The sequence below is a fragment of the Mobula birostris genome, chromosome 19 (assembly GCF_030028105.1).
Source record: "Mobula birostris isolate sMobBir1 chromosome 19, sMobBir1.hap1, whole genome shotgun sequence".
NCBI lineage: Eukaryota > Metazoa > Chordata > Chondrichthyes > Myliobatiformes > Myliobatidae > Mobula > Mobula birostris.
The window spans coordinates 47105003-47123235 of NC_092388.1; the positions used below are offsets into that span (position 1 = coordinate 47105003).

At 42.6% G+C, this 18233-nt stretch overlaps 2 protein-coding genes across 6 annotated transcripts in view; both read right to left on the reverse strand.

Annotated features, from left to right (window-relative positions):
* Window positions 1–685, reverse strand: part of aldh5a1 (aldehyde dehydrogenase 5 family, member A1 (succinate-semialdehyde dehydrogenase)) — a 32429-nt gene extending 31744 nt beyond the window's left edge. Inside the window, exon 1 of the mRNA XM_072283553.1 lies at window positions 375–685. Coding sequence (XP_072139654.1) covers window positions 375–644 — 270 coding nt within the window. The 5' untranslated portion in view covers window positions 645–685. The remainder of the gene's footprint in view (window positions 1–374) is intronic.
* A 4051-nt stretch (window positions 686–4736) lies between these two features.
* mrs2 (magnesium transporter MRS2) overlaps window positions 4737–18233 on the reverse strand; it is a 34400-nt gene continuing 20903 nt past the window's right edge. For 2 of the 5 annotated variants that reach the window (XM_072283556.1, XM_072283554.1), the window contains 5 exons: window positions 14790–14906; window positions 12944–13096; window positions 9338–9455; window positions 8786–8899; window positions 4737–6528 (listed from right to left, as the gene is read on the reverse strand). In XM_072283556.1, the coding sequence (XP_072139657.1) occupies window positions 6457–6528; window positions 8786–8899; window positions 9338–9455; window positions 12944–13096; window positions 14790–14906 (574 nt within the window). In that variant the 3' untranslated portion in view covers window positions 4737–6456. Of the gene's footprint in view, window positions 6529–8785; window positions 8900–9337; window positions 9511–12943; window positions 13097–14789; window positions 14907–18233 lie in introns of those variants that run through there. The other 3 variants (XM_072283557.1, XR_011889751.1, XR_011889752.1) reach the window with 3 other exon arrangements.

Below are 18233 nucleotides of genomic sequence, written 5' to 3' on the forward strand. Positions count from 1 at the left end.
CACCTAAAATACCTCCAGACCTAGGACTCCCTGGATACATCCTCATCCCGATTCAGAGACACCCAGACACTTATCCTTCAAGAGCACTCAGTTCCTTCAGACCTTATACTCCCAGCGACACCAGCCCCCACACAGACCGATACCAATCAGCCGGCTGCCCTTCTGCCCCTATCCAGGCCCCTGCCCACCGGCCTCTTGCCCCTACCCAGACTGCTGTCCAGTGCTCAGCGACTCCCAACCAGACAGCAACCCGCCATCCAGGCACTGGCCAGCACCAGCTTCTCCATGCAGACCGCTGCCCAGAGCCGGCTCCCCTTGTTCCCGGCGGCCCGGTGCCGCTCGTTGTACCGCCTACCCCCGGCTCCGGAGCTCACCTTGCTGGTAGCTGCTCTCCAGCCGGGCAGGGCTTCGTACGCCGCCTTCACCGCGGTCCTGGCGTCCCGCGGCCCGCAGTCCGCCACCGTCGCCAGCTGTTTTCCACTGGCCGGATCCTGCACGGCGAACACGCCGGCGCTTTCCGCCTCCAGCCAGCGCCCGCCGATGTAAGCCTGTGGGCGCAGCAGCGCCGAGCCTGCCAAGGTCGAGCAGACCTGGGCTTGACACTGGACGGCCGACAACATTTTCCAGCAACCCCGCCGTAACATTGCCGCTACTGGACGGCGGCGAACAGCGACCGCCCCCCCGCAGCACAAGCGGACGATCACGCAACGGCAGCACCGCCCACCTCACCCAACCAATACCGCCCATGCATTGCCGCAGACACTAGGTCTCTTCCTTGCACACGCCGGAAATCTAGAGCATTTAAACAACTCGGGCAGCCTCTGTGGAGAATCATAGACCATCACAGCACAGAAACAGGCCCTTTGGCCCATCTAGTCCGTGCCAAACTACTGTCCTGGCTAGTCCCGTCAACCCGCACCCGGACCAAAGCCCTCCAGTCCATGTACCTATCCAAACTTCTCTTAAATGTTGAAATCAAACCCCCATCCACCATTTCAGCCGGCAGCTCCTTTCACACTCTGAGTTCCCCTTAAATATTTCACCCTTAACCTATGTCCTCCAGTTCTAGTCTCACCCAATATTTAAAAGGCATTTGGATAAATAAATGGGTAGTAAAGATATGGATCAACTCAGGGTAAGTGGATCTACATTAGATGGGTGTTTTGGTCAGTTGGCATGAACCACTCGGGCTGAAGGGCCTTTTTCTATTCTGGATAAGGATTAAGACTCTTGGTCCCACCTCTCCCCCTGCCTCAGCAGCAAAACGGGAGAGTGGGTCACCAGCCAGCTCCCGTGAGGGTGACCAGGACACGGCGGTGCCACAGGATCTCTGAGTTCTGGGGTCTGAGTGGGGTAAAGGGGGCCAGGGATGTCAGCTTGGTGTCACCCCTACAACATTTGGCATTGACCTTGCACAAGTGCCAGCAAAACAGGGCTCGGGGAGCTCGGGGAGCCCAGGGAGAGGGTTCTCCTGACCAGCAAGTGCATGGGCTGGGAAGGACAGAGAAATAGATAGTCGTCACTTTGGGTCGAGGCTCTTCGTCAGGGTTCCTCCAGCTTCTCAGAAGGCCTTTGGGTGGAAAAGGCCAGAGGGAGCGGTCTGGGAGGATATTGGTTATGGTTGAATGAGGTATTCAGAATTATGAGATGCACAGAGAGAGTGACAAACAAAAAACTGGAAGAACTCCAGTTATTTTGCATCATCTGTGGGGGGTAATTGGCAGTCAGCGTTTTGGCTTGAAACCCTTTATTTGGACAGATCTAAAGCACCTTCTGTGTGAATAAATTATTTCTCAGCTATTCTCTAAACTCCTGATCCCTTACCCTAAACCATAGAACAATACAGCCTAGTGAGCAACCCTTTGATCCAGTGCCGACTGTGATATCAATTTAAATGTGATGCAAAGTGACTATAGTGTCCCCAGAAGTGCTGCCTGACACACTGATTTTGTTTGTCGCTCCATATTGCACTATATGCACCCTCATGTGTTGTTATAGATCGGGTAGGTAATGTGAGTCTTTCCCAGAGTTATATAAATGTAGAGGTCATAGGGTAGACAATTTGCATCACTTCCAGGTGAGCTGAATGCCTTTCATGCTTGCTTTGACTGACAAGACATGGAGGAACCTTCACAAATTCCCAAAGTCCTCGACAACCGTGATTTCAGTCATTGAGGCCAATGTAAGAGCATCTCTCTAGAGAGTGAGCCCACAGAAAGCATCTGGCCAAGTACTAAAGACCTGTGCTAATCAACTGGCTGGAGAGTTTACTGACATCTTTAACCTCTCGCTTCGGCAGTCTGACGTACCCACCTGCTTCAAGCAGGCTTGAATCACACTGGTGCCCAAGAATGTGGTGACCTGCCTCAATGTCTATCATCCAGTGGTATTTGCATCCACTGTGATGAAGTAGTTTGAGACGTTGGTCATGAACCCTATCCACTTCCACCTGGGGAGTGATTTGGATCCACTCTAATTTGCCAACCATCACAACAGGTCAACAGCCGATGCCATTGCATTGGCCCTCCGCTCTGCTGCAGAGCACCTGGACAATGAAGATGCATACATCAGGATGCTCCTCATTGACTACTGCTCAGCATTCAACACTATCATCTCCTCAAAACTAATCAATAGGTTCCAAGACCCAGGGCTCGATATCTCCTTGTGTAACTGGATCCTCGATTTCTTCACTTGCAGACCCCAGTTAGTACAGATTGGTAGCAACATCTCCTCCATGATCTCCATCAGCACAGGTACAAAACAGGGCTGTGTGCTTAGACCCCGCTCTACTGGTTTTATACTTACGATTGTGAGGCTAAGTGCAGCTCCAATGCCATAATTAAGTTTGCTGATGGCTGAATCAAATGTGGTGATGAATCAGCCAAAGAGGGAGATTGAAAATCCGGTTCAATGGTGCCGCAACAATCTCTCAGTCAATGCCAGCAAAACTAAAGAGCTGAATATTGACCAGGAAGGAACTGGGGGCCTATGACCCAGGTTCATTAGGGGATTGGTGGGGGAAGAGGCTCAGTAACTGTAAATTCTTGGGTGTTATCATATTAGAGCATTGTCCTGGGACCAGCATGTATGTGCCATTTCAAAGAAAACACAGCAGTGTCTTTACTTTCTTAGTTTACGCAGATTCAGCACATCATCTAAAACTCTTGACAAAACTCTATAGATTCAGTTTAAAAGTATCCTGACTGGTTGCATCACTGGGATGGAAGCACCAGTGACCGTGAATTGAAAAGCTTACAAAAAGTGGTGGATATAGTCCAGTTCATCACAGGAAAAGTCCTCCCCACTATTGAGCACATCTACAGAACGCTGCCACTAGAAAGCAGCGTCCATCATCAAGGAGCCCCCACTATCCGGTCTACACTCTCTTCCTGCTGCTCCCAAAATTACTGGAGTCTTAGGTCCCATCCATCAGGTTCAGGAACAGCTATTACCCTTCAACCATCAGGGTCCTGAACCAGCATGGCCAACTTCACTCACCACACACAATACTAAACTAATCACTGTACACAACCTATGTACTTCACAACTCATGCTGTCATTATTTATTTATATGTTTGCACAGCTTGCCACCTTATGCATATCGGTGGCTTGTCAGTCTTTGTGTGTAGTTTTTCATTGTATTGTACTTCTTTGTTCCACTGTGAATGCCTGCAAGAAGATGAATCTCAGTGTAGTGTTTGGAAATGTATACAGACTTTGAGAATAAGTTCACTTTGAACAACCAGGAGACATTTAGCCAGGCACTCGAACAGGGGTTTGAAGGATACCGACCACATTCAGCCTAAATTGACATCAGGGTCAGCACAGACACCGTGGACTGATGGGCCTGTTGCTGTACTGCATTAGTCTACATTTTAGGATAAGGGGTCAGGAATTTACAGAGCAGCTGAGTGGGGACCTCTGCACCCACGGGTGGCTGGAAGGCGGAACGCAGTGCCTGTGTATAGATCAGCAGCCACAAAATGCTGGAGGACAGCAGGCAGCAGCCATGGAGGGGAATAAACAATCAATGATTCGGGCTGAGACCCCGCATTCGGATTGGAAAGGACAGCGGCAAAAGCCAGAATAAGGTGGTGGCGGGGAGAGAAAAGACTACAAATTGGCAGGTGATAGGTGAGGTGGGGGGATGGGGGATGAAGTAAGAAGCTGGGCGGTGATAGGTGGAAGAGGTAAGGAAGGAATCTAATGGGAGAGGATGGTGTACAATGGAAGAAAGGGAATGAGGAGGGAAAACAGGGGGAAGTGATGGGCTGTAATAATTCTTGATGGTCAAAAGGACCTGTTGCTGTGCTGTTCTGAAATGCTCCATCATAGACAACAGTTTTGTGTGCTAAGAACTTACTCTATACAAAGTACAATCCAATAGCCCTCACCTTTGGATTCATTAAGTTGGTCAAGATGTGGACTTTTTAAACATTATTGTTAATGTTTTCTTAAATGTTCTATCTACACAGTTGACTGAAGTACATCCCTGTTTGTTACAGGATAATAATTCAGAGTCCAATCACGCAACAAAGCCAGTGTCTCACAATAAGGTAAGAAAATACACAGATATATGAAAGAGAAAAATAAAGCTTGTGATATCATTCACCTACAACTCTTAACAAGAAAATCATTAAATTCCATATGCCTTTCCACAAAAGATTGACTTTGTAAATAAATTGAAAGATCAGAAATTGAAATTCAAATAAAATCATTGAACTTTAGGTCCCCATTTCTCTTTTAAATTATCCCTTTGAAAAACTTCTAATGCAACAACATCCATAACAATTCTGTAAAGGTAGGCCCTCATAATTGACTTTTAATCGGGTCAACAAAAGCATGATGCAATCATTATAAGTCGGGATGGATGCCAAAATGTGGTTCTATAATGTTTCCAGTCATCGATTCCACTATATTAATCTCTAGACATTTTCTGATGTGAAAGTGCAATCAGCCAATCAGAATTAGACATCTGCCCCCTTTGTAGGACAACTTGCTTTCTGAATTCTTTCCTGAATTATGTAACCCTATTTTAAAGTTTAAACTTGTTTGCTCTGGATTCAGCTGACAGGGAAAGTAGTTGTTATCTATCTAACTGAATTATTTTATCAATCTGTACATTTGATTGAAGCATTTAGTTATCCATGATAAGAGGAATATAAGCTGTGCAACTTGTTCCTGTATTTTAGACAGCATTACAGCACACTGCAGGCCTTGTGGTCCACACCATTTTACACTCTTTTGACAGGAATTTAACAGATTTACAACATCTGTTCAAAATTATGAAAGGCCTTCGTCCAGAAAGGCAGAAGAAACTGTCTTTTCTTCGAAGATCAGTAATGAGAAGACAGAATTAAAATAATTCACAAAGGCACTGAAATTGAGTTAGAGGATTTTATTCCCTCTGCCCCAGCATAAATATACTCTGGCCTGAAATCAGCTGCCTAAATGTGTGAGGGAAGTTGATTTAGCATTAACCTTTGAAAGGGAATTGGATAAGTACTTGATAGAGAAGTCTGGCTGCAGGAAAAGAGATAACAGAAATAACTGCTGATACGCTATCACAGAAACAATGATCTGAAAGGCCTCCTTCTGTGTTGCATTAATGCACGGCCTTGAGATGGCATGGCCCCGTCTACCCAAAATGACACAAAACCTCAAAAGTGGTTCATTAATCCATACTTTATGAATTTGTAAACATTTCCATTACTGACCGAGTATTGTTTATGTGGCCTGTGTTCTTCTACAGAGTGGCATGAAAACATTTTCTTGCACTGGTTTGCAGTTTGTTTAGTCATTCTTCAAGATTTAAAACTCTATTAAATGCAGTGGGTTTACCCAAATCCACTAGCATCAACTTCCTAATCCCTTATGCTACAGAGCCAAATGATAAATGGAAACTATTATTTTCTTAGTGGAATGGAATAAATTAAATTAAGGTGTGGGACTGGGAATGATAATATTTCCTAAAGCCAACAATTGACAACTCCACTATTTTTTTTGTAATACTAGAGTGCAAATCATCTATCTGTACTCTTAGCTAAGAGGTTCCAAAGTCCACTGCCACAAGTTATCGTGATATAATAAATAAGAATGTCGACATAGTTTTATCCATAATTAGTGGAATGCATGGCTACAGGAAGCATTAAGCCAACCATATGTAGACAATGCATTACTATTGCTTTTGTGTAATTAATTGTTTTGTCTCTCATGCCTCCAACATTCAAAGACTTCTAAACTCCAATGTAATATGATGATGGAGACAGGCTGGAAATTTTTCACACTGTTGACATGTATGTATTAACTCAGAATATTGGTAGTTCAATCCGCAATATGAACATAACTTATTTACTAAGTTGAACTGCTATTCACGAGTTGTGCTGGATTACGCCTCTAGTCTGGTTCTACCGGACTTAGCTTCCAGAGTTCATCATCGATGTGTTGACTTGACGTCTATAATTTTGAACCATGCCTCATGTCAGCTTTACCACCCAGCAGTTGCGATCTTTTCAAGATAGACGGCATCTAGAACAACAAAGGTGGCTTCTGATTAGTTGATAAGCGGGCAGTTTAAATCCACCTTTTTCATTTGCTTACAAAGGCACAAAACCTAAGGTGGTCACAATTAAATTAGTAATGTGTAGTTAAATAATCAAACCTTTATACACCATGGGAACTAGTGGCTTGGTGCATTATTGGTAGTTGTCCATCATGTCCAACAGTGGCAGGAAACCTGTACAAGTTTCTAAACAGGAAGCCATTGCACTGGGGCAGCTCCACTCTCGACCTCATATGTACAGGACAAGTGGTATGAAGAAGCGTTACAGGCTGGGGTTGCACTGGATAGCCAAGACGATCTCTATCCCTCGCCATGGCCTCCGCTCTCCATGAAATATTGTAATACCGCCTTCCTGGCTGTTGGCTCTCACTGTCAATCCCATCCCTCCAGTCCACTGGAGCTCTGCATGCTAGTATAGGCATGTCCCTACCTCACCAGGTATGAGGCCACCGGCTGTACTCACCCGGTTCAACCCGCCTGTTGAGTGCTTTACTGGGGTGTGGCTGCTGTTACATGCAAACAGCTACTTGGAGCCACAGGTGGGAGCTGAGTATCTGGTGGGGACCAAAGGCGAGTGAACTGTTCCAAATGGACATGGCAACCTCCTTCACCAGAGGAGCTACCCCTCCCTGGACACCCCATAGTCACTGGGTAGATAATTATTATAATCAAGGACACGACCCAACCAGCTAACACACTTTTCGTCCCTCTTCCCTCCGGGAGAAGGCTCAGGAGCTTGAAGACTAGTACTGCCAGATTTGGGAACAGCTTCTTTCCAACTGTGATAAGACTGCTGAACGGATCCTGACCCGGATCTGGGCTGTACCCTCCAAATATACGGACCTGCCTCTCGGTTTTTTTGCACTACCTCACTTTCCCTTTTCCATTTTCTATTTATGATTTATAATTTAAATTTTTAATATTTACTATCAATTTGTACTCCAGGGAGCGTGAAGCGCAGAATCAAATATCGCTGTGATGATTGTACGTTCCAGTACCAATTGTTTGGTGACAATAAAGTATAAAGTATAAAAATATATTGTTGACATATCCTCAATTTAATTTGGAGAAGGACAATCCATAATTTAGACACCCAGAACTGTGGGTAAAGCTGCCCAGAACAGTGTCAATGAGAATAGCAGTCTACTCTATTTCTGTAAGGAAGGGCTGGGGTTTTCACTGATCCTTGGGGACATGTAAAAAAGCACCTTAACCTGATGCCGACGACTTGAAAGTACTCCGTTATAACATGAAGATGTGCAAATTCTCAGTGTTATAACATCCACATCAGAGAACGTAATCATATCTAAATAAATCTTAGGCTGGAAATAACAAAATGAAAATGTAGTTGACTTAGATACATCAAATGAGACCATCATCGAAAACTGCTGATGTAGATTTCAATACGTAGTGCACTACTAGCATCACGTGATCTCCAGTGGCTCACTAACGTAACTTGCCCCATTCTCATTGGCAGCTAAGGCTGGCCAATAAATGCTGATCTTGTTAGTGGTTCCATACCCAACAATAAATATCAAAAACACTCCCAAAGTAGGAAGTTACAATTTTTGACACTGCAACTTATTGATTACCCGAGAATGCAGGTACATTTGAATGCTCTCACTTCAATTATACTTTTGCAAAAATGATTGCACCAGGCATTAACATTCTGTTTAGCAGTTTCTGTACAATTGACATATTGAAATACACCAGGTGAAGGGAATGCTAGAGACTGATTCAATAGTGAATTTCAATAGGAAAACACACTTATGCTGCACTTTCAAGCAAAGAATTGCTTTAGAACTAGGACTAGAGTGCACAGCCTCAGAATAGAGGGAACATCCCATTAGACCAGAGATGAAGAGGAATTTCTTTAGCTAGAGGCTGGCAAGTCTGTGGAGCTCGTTGCCACATATGGCTATACGGTCTCCGGGTATATTTACAACAGAGGTTGATAGCTTCTTAATTAGTAAGGGCATCAAATGTTATGGGGAGAAGACAGGAGAATGGGGTTGAGAGAGATGATAAATCAGCTATGATAGAATGGTGGAGCAGACCTGAAAGCCAAATAGCTTGAATCTGCTCCTGTATCTTTGGTCTTATGGAATTTGTAGTTTTTGAGAAAGTGGGGTCTGGTAGAATGGCTGGCTCCCAAACTGATGGAACGCTGACAGTGAGCTGAAAGATCTCCTCCTGGAATGAAACGATAGAACTGAGGCATACCGATGGGGGTGCTGGAGGCTCCAGGTGCTGGCCCAGAAACGATAGAAGGCGTCGCCACATTAATCCGCTCCCTAGAAACATTATTCCTGTTATCAACCAGAAGAACCTGGGGTCCTGAAAGTGTACAATAGAAAATTGCTCTGATGAAAGCATTTGCAGTCTCTTGTGTCTTCATTAAATCCTGCTCTTGCTTTCTACAAGTGCTGCCTGACTTGCTGTGTTTCTAGCATTTTTTGCTTTTATTTATAATAGAGACAATTGTTCCCAGAATGAACTTAAAATGCAGACTGACCAGGCTAGAAACTAAGATTTATTAAATATTTGTAAGGCAGAAGTAAAAGCAGCATCTTCCTCTTCAGAGTTAGTCCTACAAATCCACTACAAATTCTCAGACGTGATTACAGGGAGGAAAGAATGCCCATATTACACCCAATTCTCTGATCTGTCGGCAATGTCACACTGAATGAAAATTAACCTGGCTGGGTGGTAACATTGTGACTCTCCACAGCCGCCCATTCCTGTTTATTGGTGATGTCATCAAATCAGTCTCACCTCTTCAAAGGAGGATTCCAAATTCATGCCAAAGGCAACTCCAACAATTCCAAAAAGAGAAACTGAAAATGTTCCCATTGTCAGCTGGAGGTTCAAGCGCATCATCACATTACGATGGCTGCGGAAAACCAAAATTAATAGTGCACACCCACTGATTCCGACAGGAGCAAGCTCTACAGTAAAACACACACAGTGGCATCAGGTTGTTGTCAGTCTTTTTTTTAAACAGGTTTTTCAATTCAGCTATTCAAAAATTTGAAACCAAGCTTTATGCTTTAAGAAAGCAATACATTACCACTCAAGTTAAGAACTGATCATAAACATGCGTAATTTTTTTTTGTTTTAAAACCAACATCTGTAACCCAAGAACTTTGCAGAAGTGGAAGGAGGGAAAACGAGAGCTGAAAAGGAGACACGAGGACTGGTGTGAGGTGAAGGAGAGGGAGAGGTGTGGGGGCAGACATGACCAGGTGGGAGGGTTTGAGAGATGGCATTGACCAAGTGTTTGCTCCAAGAAGAGGGCTGGAAATGAGCATCAGAACTACCTTATTTCATGATTCATATAACTGATGGCAAAAGCAGTGCTGGTGAGGAAAGCTGAAGAGATGCAAAAATATCACCAGTATCCAAGGAGAGTGGGGTATAACAGAGGTTAAAAAGGGCTGGAGATTGATAGCTAGGAGGGCCATTTTGTTGAAGTGGAAGGATACAACGGCTCCCACTTTGTCACAATGGTCCTCTCAAGTGAAGCAATGTCTTAGTTTGGAGAAAATTAGAAGTCGAACCTTTGAACCTATGTTTGATTTTGAGAAAAGATGGGGTTCATTTGCTCATTATTATCATTTGAGTTAACTGATGGATTCTCCACGATCTAATTGTAAATTTTTTTGGTACATTTTTTTTGCTGGCGGTTTGATGTTTATCTTTAGAAGCTTTATATATGACGCATGGCTCTGGGGTTGAACCCCTAATGGGATTTTTATTTTTCCCCACTTTTCTTGCTTAGTAGGGGTTTTTTTTACATCACAAAATTTTTTCAATCTTTATATAAAGTTTTTTTTCTTGAGACATTGTAAGTGTTGTTTACTTCGATGTACTCGTGTTTATTTTGAAAAATAATAAAAAGATTTGAAAAGAAAAGAAAAAGGGCTGGAGAGGTTAACTTCACATCACCTGCCCATCATTGAAATGTTCCCACAACCAATGGATTCAATTTCAAGGACTCTTCATCTCACGTTCTTGATATTTATTGTTTATTTATTAATTAATATATTGTTTCTTCTTTTTGCACTGTTGTCTTCTGCAAGTCCCTAGTTAGGCAGTAATTCATTGATTCTGTTAAAATTACTATTCTACAGATTTGCTGAGTATGTCCACAAGAAAATGAATCTCAGGTAGTATATGGTGACATATACATACTTTGAAAATAAATTCACTTTTAACTTTGAAGTTCAGTGCAACAATCAGCTACTTTTGGTAGATATACTAACTCAATATTATAGTTACTGACCCACTATGTTTCCATAAAGTTTTGATGAATTCTTATTTTAGTTATTCTGTAACACAGATATGTAAACAGAGCAAAAGCCTTTTATTATGTTTAAATTTTCAATTTAAAATCACATAAGCACGCAATTGACAACACTCTAGCCATTAAATTTCACTTAAAGTTACTTTTGGAAAATTTCATCCAAATCCTTTACTTTATTTGCAAACTCCTACTCACAAATGTTCTATGTGAAATAGTATTTAGGATAGCAAATTAGTTTAGTAATACCAGTGAGAGGTGGGGATGGAGGGCTGCTCGGTATTGGTGTATTATTGTCACATGTACCAAGATACAGTGAAAAGCTCATCTTCCATATTGTTTATACAGATCAAATCGTTACACAACACACTGAGCTACAATAAGGGAAAACAATAACAATGTAGAATAGAGAGTAAAATCTATTGAGAAAGTTCAGTGCCAGTTAACAAGCAAGATCATAATGAGGTACTGTAAATAGTGAGGCCAAGAATCTTATTCTACAAGAGGTCTACTCTAACAGAGGGATAGAAGCTGTCCTTTATTCTGGTGGTATGAGTTTTCAGGCTTTTGTATCTTCTGCCTGATGGGAGAGGGGAGAAGAGAGAATGTCTGGTGTGGGTTGGGCCTTTGATTATGCTGGCTGCCTCACTGAGGCAGTGAGAAGTACCTGTATTGACAGAGTCAACAGAGTGGAGGCTGGTTCCTGTGATGTGCTCTTTTCCTGATTAGCTGTCTGTGACCAGTGGTGTTAACAAAGGATTGGTGCTGGGCCCTGTGATGTTTGTAATGTACATCGACTGCTTGGGGATGAATGTAGGAGGGATAATAAGCTTGCAGATGATATGAAGATTGGTGTGCCGTTAAATCGTGAGGAAGTTGTCCAGGGCTACAGGATATAAATCATCTGGAAAGTTGGGTGGAGCAATATCAAAGGGAATTTATTCCTGATGAACCTAGGGACTCATAGATAGGGGTACGTCCATAGATCACTGAAAGTGACAGTACTGATGGATAAGGTGTTGAAGAAAGCATACAGTTTGCTTGCCATCATGTGCCATGGTAGAGCTGGAACATCATTTTACAGCTTTATAAAACATTGGTGAAATCACACCTGCAGTATTCTGTTCACCATCTTGTAGGAAGAATGGGATCGTAGGGGAGAGGGTGCAGAGAGACTGGCCAGATTGTTGTCAGCACTCGAGCATTTTGATTATAAGGATTGCATAGTGTGGGTGTGTTTCCCCAGGGCAAAGAAGGCTGAGGTTTATAAAAAAACATGAGGGGCATAGATAGGGTAGACAGGTGATACTCACCTTCACATGACATGGGGTATGTATGACAAGAAGGCGTTGGTTTAAGATAGGACTTGCGGAGATTTGAGGGGTATTGCTTTCATACAGAGCATAGTTGGGCTCTGGAACTCATGGCCAAAGAAGTGCTGGATGCAGCAGATGCTTTCAGGACATTTCAGAAGTCCATTCATTATGTGCCATGTCGTATGACATAGGCGATCGTGGTCTTCCCATGACCATGATTGTTCTCGGCAAATGTTTTCGACAGAAGCGGTTTGCCATTGCCCTGAACTGGGCAGCATCTTACAAGATGGGTGACTCCAGCCACTATCAATACCCTTCAGAGATTGTCTGCCTGGCGTTAGTGGTCGTATAACCAGTACTTGTAATATGTACTGGCTGCTCATACGACCATCCACCACCTGCTCCTGTGGCTTCATGTGACCCTGATTGGGGGGGGGGGGGGGAGGGTTAAGCAGATGCTACAGCTTGCCCAAGGGTGAGCTGCAGGCTAGTGGGTGGGGTGGGGTGGGAAAGGAGAACCTTACAGCTACTTTGGTAAAGTCGAATCTCTACCCCGCCACCCAATCTCAGAGGCAAGGTGCTTAAATTGCCACGGCATAGAAGGCTTTGGACCCACTGCAGGTAAATAGAACTGGGTAGGTACGACAGGTCGCATGGACAAAGAGGGCAAAATGTGCTGTATGACAATATGACTCTAAAATTGGTAGGATACCAATAATCTTGCAAAACAGAATTAGGGGAGGGTTGCTAATATTAACCAACCTGTCCAAGTTGATAAAAATGATGCTTTCAGAATCATCTATTAACACCTTCAGCTCCCGTGTGGTATTGGCTAGGTCTTCCGCCTGTCGGTAGTAATTTTCAAGAAGGAGTTCCATCTCTTCTGTGAGATCAATTCCCGTACTACCTTGGTCACTGCAAACCAAGGAATTACCAGTTTAACACAAGTCCTTGATTCAAAAGCATTGCAAACTTTCTATGATCACATCCACGAGATAAATCTTTAAACAAAGTAGCTTTCAGATAGTAGTATAAATATTTTCAGACATGTTGCTTAATGCAAACCTCTCGAAACACTTTGCAGTAATCATTTTCTCAAAGATAAGTATCGCTATTGTAGCGGAGTTATTTATAAGATTATTTGCCAAGTTTTGTATCCGAATCTTGGGTTTTGAATTAACTCAAGTATGGTAATGGTTTCAGACTGCATGGGGTAATCACACATGCCTACAATACGATAAACTCCAAGTTTAAGCTTGGTTTCATTTGTCACAACTCCAAACTCAAGGTAGTGACAACTTCAAATTGCTTTAATTGTTGTAGGAGCTGCTCCTGACCTGTCACTTGGATGTCACTAAAAGTATGAAAAATTTCAAAACGAACCGAGGTTTAGTAAACAAAAGGTTTAATTACATCCCTGTGCCAAAGCAAGAATGATTTCAATACACCATCGAACTATTAAGTGAAAGAAAAAAAAGATACTGGAATTCTGAAATAAAAAACAGAAAATGCTGGAAACATTCAGCAGGTCAGGCATCATTTGTGGAGAGAGAAAGAGTTAACATTTCAGGCTGATGATGAACCTTCAGTAAATTTAGGAAAAGTTAGAAAGCTGGTGTAAGTTGCCAGGTTGAGAGAAGAGGCTCTGGGGGTGAAGAAAACAAAATGGAAGATCTGTGGTTGAGTGGAGACCAGCAGAGAATGGACGCGACATGGTGGTGTTGATGGAAAGAAGTTGTTTAAGATAAGTGAATAACGAAGCCTGTGTCCATAGGCATTGCAAATAGAAAACAAAAAGACCTCAATTACCAGATGAGGGGAATGAATAAAAATAAATAAATAAATGCTGGTAACTTAAGACACAAGATTAAAATTAATGTTTATCTGACGGCAGATTCTTTTATGTTCTCTCCATCCCTATCCTCTCTGCAAATTAAAAGAAAACTTGATCTCTACTGCTCTTTCTATGGATGCTGCTAAACCACTCAGTTCTTATTAAACATATTAACCTGGACAGCAGGAACTAGACTGAGTTGCCGTATTGTTTAGCTCTCCTGCCTGCTAGTAATAATTCTGATGTGAACCATAGTGGAACCCTACCCTGGCCACAAATCCAAATATTTCCAAACCTATTCCTGTAGAGATTAGCAGTTTAGAAAATCTACCTTCTTAAGCAGAAGCTCTTTTGCAATTCCACATATTGTATGGCTTGTTGCTTGGGTTTAGAGCAAAGGATTTTCTGTTTTTACCTCACAGCAAAATAAAACTGATGTCTACGCTTGCTTCACTGTTGAATGAATGGGGAGGGAGGGAACGTCGACTCAGACCATGAGGGGCCTGCGTCGGGCATTTTCATGCCTTACAGACGCAAATTGGAAGTCTGTGTGGAGCGCCACTCCTCGCACAGACACTAGAGCAATGTGTGGTTAAGTGCCTTGCTCACGGACACAAACACGCTGCCACAGCTGGGGCTCGAACTAGCGACCTTCAGATCACTAGACGAACGCCTTAACCACTTGGCCACGTGCCCACATAAATGAATAATGTAGGCTTATTTATACAAGAGACTGGGAACATGGTTAAAAAATAAGCAAAGCTCTACACATACAAGACATGATTCTCACTCCATCTGGAGAGACAAAGTTCTTTTAGCAACTTCTCTTCATCTAGAATCTCTAGTAATGCCTCCTTGAAGACCTTGATATCCGTTTCCAAGCCAGACAAGCTTTGAAATAGAAAATATGAAAATTACTTATACAAATGCATCACAAACTATGAACTAACAGTTTGCACATATTTTCTAGCAACTTTTATTATGTGTACATCACAATTTATTTTATTTATGTAAATGCTGTACTTCTACTCACTATCAGGGATGATAATTGTAGATAAGAACAGTCTTTAACCTTTATTTCCAGTTCAGTTGGCTCAGACCAAGCACCACAGCAGATCTAGCACTTTGCAGTTCCAAGGGTCAACCTTGACCTCCTTTTCTTATTCTCCCTGTAACCACATGGGCTTCCTCTGCACATTTTGATTTCCTCCCATATCCCAATGATGGGCGGGCTGCTATAGGACACCGTAGGTCAATGTGGGAAGAATGGTAGAAACTAGTGGGGTTGATGGGGATGTGGGGAGGACAAAATATGACTTATATAAATGGGGGCTTTGATGATGGGCACAGGCTTGGTAGGCTGAATTGCCCAGTTCCATGCTGCATGATGACATAACGTAGATCCACATTACAACAGAGAAGGGTTGGAGATGGCACCTGGAAATTCCATGAGCTTGAGCTTTCATGTAATGTTCACCCCAGATCTAAGTTAATATATTTATCAGTCTGTAAATTTCATGCATGCATTAATTAATTGCAACTTAGTCTGAAATACAAGGTCAGCTGTTGATACACTTCCAATGACAATACATTTATAAAATAATTTTCACTGTTAAGAAAACTGGGTAGTGGTCGATGGGACTTATTCTAGCTGGAAGTCTATGACTAGTGGTGTTACACCACCAATAACCAACAGGGTTCTGTATTGGCACTTCTGTTCTTTGTGATATATAAAGTGACCTTGCAGATGGTACATAGATTGGCAGAGTTGTGGATAGCATAAAAGATTGGCAAAGAACAAAGGAAGATATAGATCAGTTGCAGATATGGGCAGAGAAATGGCAGATGGAGTTTAACCCAGCCATTTTGAAGTATGCTCTTTGGGTGATCAAACGTAAGGAGATAGAACACTATTAATAGCAAGACCCTTCACAGTGTTGATGAGCAAAGGGTTCTCGGTTCCAAGTTCACAGCTCTCTGAAAGTTCCTTTACGGGTTAATGAATATTTAAGGCAGTAAATGGCATTTTTGTCTTTATCAGTAATCAATAAATTGAGTTCAAGGGTCGGTAAGTTATGTGCAGCTTTAAAAAACTCAAAGTTAGGCTGCATCTTAAGTACTGCTTTCAGTTCTGACCATTGCATCGAAGGAAATATTTTGAGGCTTTGGGCAGGGTGCAGAAGAGATTTACCAAGATGCTGCCTGAATTAAAGGAAATGTGCTATAAGGAGAGGTTGGACAAACTTGAGATGTTGTCTCTAACGGTGGAGGCTGAGTGTAAATCTGATAGAGGTGTACAAGATTATGAGAGGTAAACACAAAATACTGTGCAGATGCCGGGGTCAAAGCAACACGCTGGAGGAACTCAGCAGGTTGGGCAGCATCCGTGGAAACGGACAGTCAATGTTTTGGGCCGAGACCCTTCATCAGGACTGACGAAGGGTTTTGGCCCGAAACGTTGACTGTCCGTTTCCACGGATGCTGCCCGATCTGCTGAGTTCCTCCAGCGTGTTGTGCGTGTTGCCAAGATTATGAGAGGCATAGGTAGAATAGACGGCCTGTAACTATTTCCCCAGGATTGAAATCTCTAATGCCAAAGGACATGCATTTAAGGTGAGAGGGGTTAAGTTCAAAGAAAATATGTGAAACAATTTTTAAAAAATACATAGAGTAGAGATTGCCTGTAGTGATGGTGGAGGCAAATATAATATGTAAGGGGCTTTTAGATAGAGCTGTGAAAGCACAGGAAATGGAAGGATATTGAATTTGTATAGGTGTGATGGATATTCACTTTTTATTTTTTTGCTATGCCCACTTTCTGAACATAGCATTTGCCACTCGTAAGAAGAAACGACTGTAGTACATCTCCAGCTAACAGTTTGTCTAGTTTCTGGTCATAAATGGAAGTCAGTCTTCAGTTCTTAACATGTAAATGGCAAGCAGTAATCAGCTTGAAGTTAAAAACACAGCCTTGCAAACAAGCTCTGTACGTAAGAGCAGATGCTAGTCACTGCACCTGCTTTATTACTGGTCTAGATGTAATGCAAGGTTGTTCAATTTGGGTTTGAGTTGGGAAATGTTTATGATAGAAACCCTCTGAGAATTTGGGAATGTTTAAGGTAGAAATTCTCTGAGTTTTAAATGTTTTAAGGATGTATAAATTTAAACATGTATCACTGAAAATAAATAAACTGTGTTTTAATTCAGTCACAAATAAGAGAAAATCTGCAGATGTTGGAAATCCAAGCAACACACACAAAATGCTGGAGGAACTCAGTGGGCCAGGCAGCATCTATGGAAAAGAGTACAGTTGACATTTTGGACTGAGACCCTTGAAGTGTGTTTTAAAGTACTTTGTCAGCTGTAAATATCTTCTCCTTTGTAGAGAGAGGGGACCCCACAATTAATATTATGATCACTGCCTCCTAAGGGTTCCTTTACATTGAGCTCCCTAATAATATTTGGGTTATTACATAACACCCAATCTAAGATAGCTTTTCCCCGAGTTGGTTCAAGCACAAGCTGCTCTAAAAAGCCGTCTTGTAGGCATTCAACAAATTCCCTCTCTTGTGAACCGACACCAACCTGATTTTCCCAATCCCCTGGCATATTGAAGTCCCCCATTACAATTGGGACATTATCCTTATTACATGCACTTTCCAGCTCTCTTTGCAATCTCAACCCTACATCTTGGCTACTATTTGGAGGCCTACATATGACTCCCATAATGTTTTTTTTTCACCCTTGCAGTTTAACTCAAGTGCATACCAGGGACAGTTTATAGTAGTGAATCTGACTGACTATTCGCATGCCTGTGGTAAGCAGGACACCGTGTAGTCACTGGGAAGGTATGCAAGTGTCATAGAAAGCATCTGAGGACAGGGTTGAACCTGACTCTCCGGTACGATGAAGCAACAGCTCTTCTAGCTATGTTGTTTGGTTCTGTGCAGAGTTTAGGAGAAACCCAAACCAGGACATATTAAAGTAGTACTGGTTGAGAAGGTGTTCAGAGTGCATTTGGGATGTTTGCCTTTAGTGACTGAGGCACAGTTAACAAGAACAGAAAGGTTACGCTAGGACACACAAAACATTAGTTAGTCCATAGCTCGAGTACTGTGTACAGTGCTGTTGAGCATACTTGAGGATAAATGCAATAGCAAGAGAGAGTAGGAGGGACTTATGAAGATGCTGCCAGGTCCATAGAATTATAACCATGAA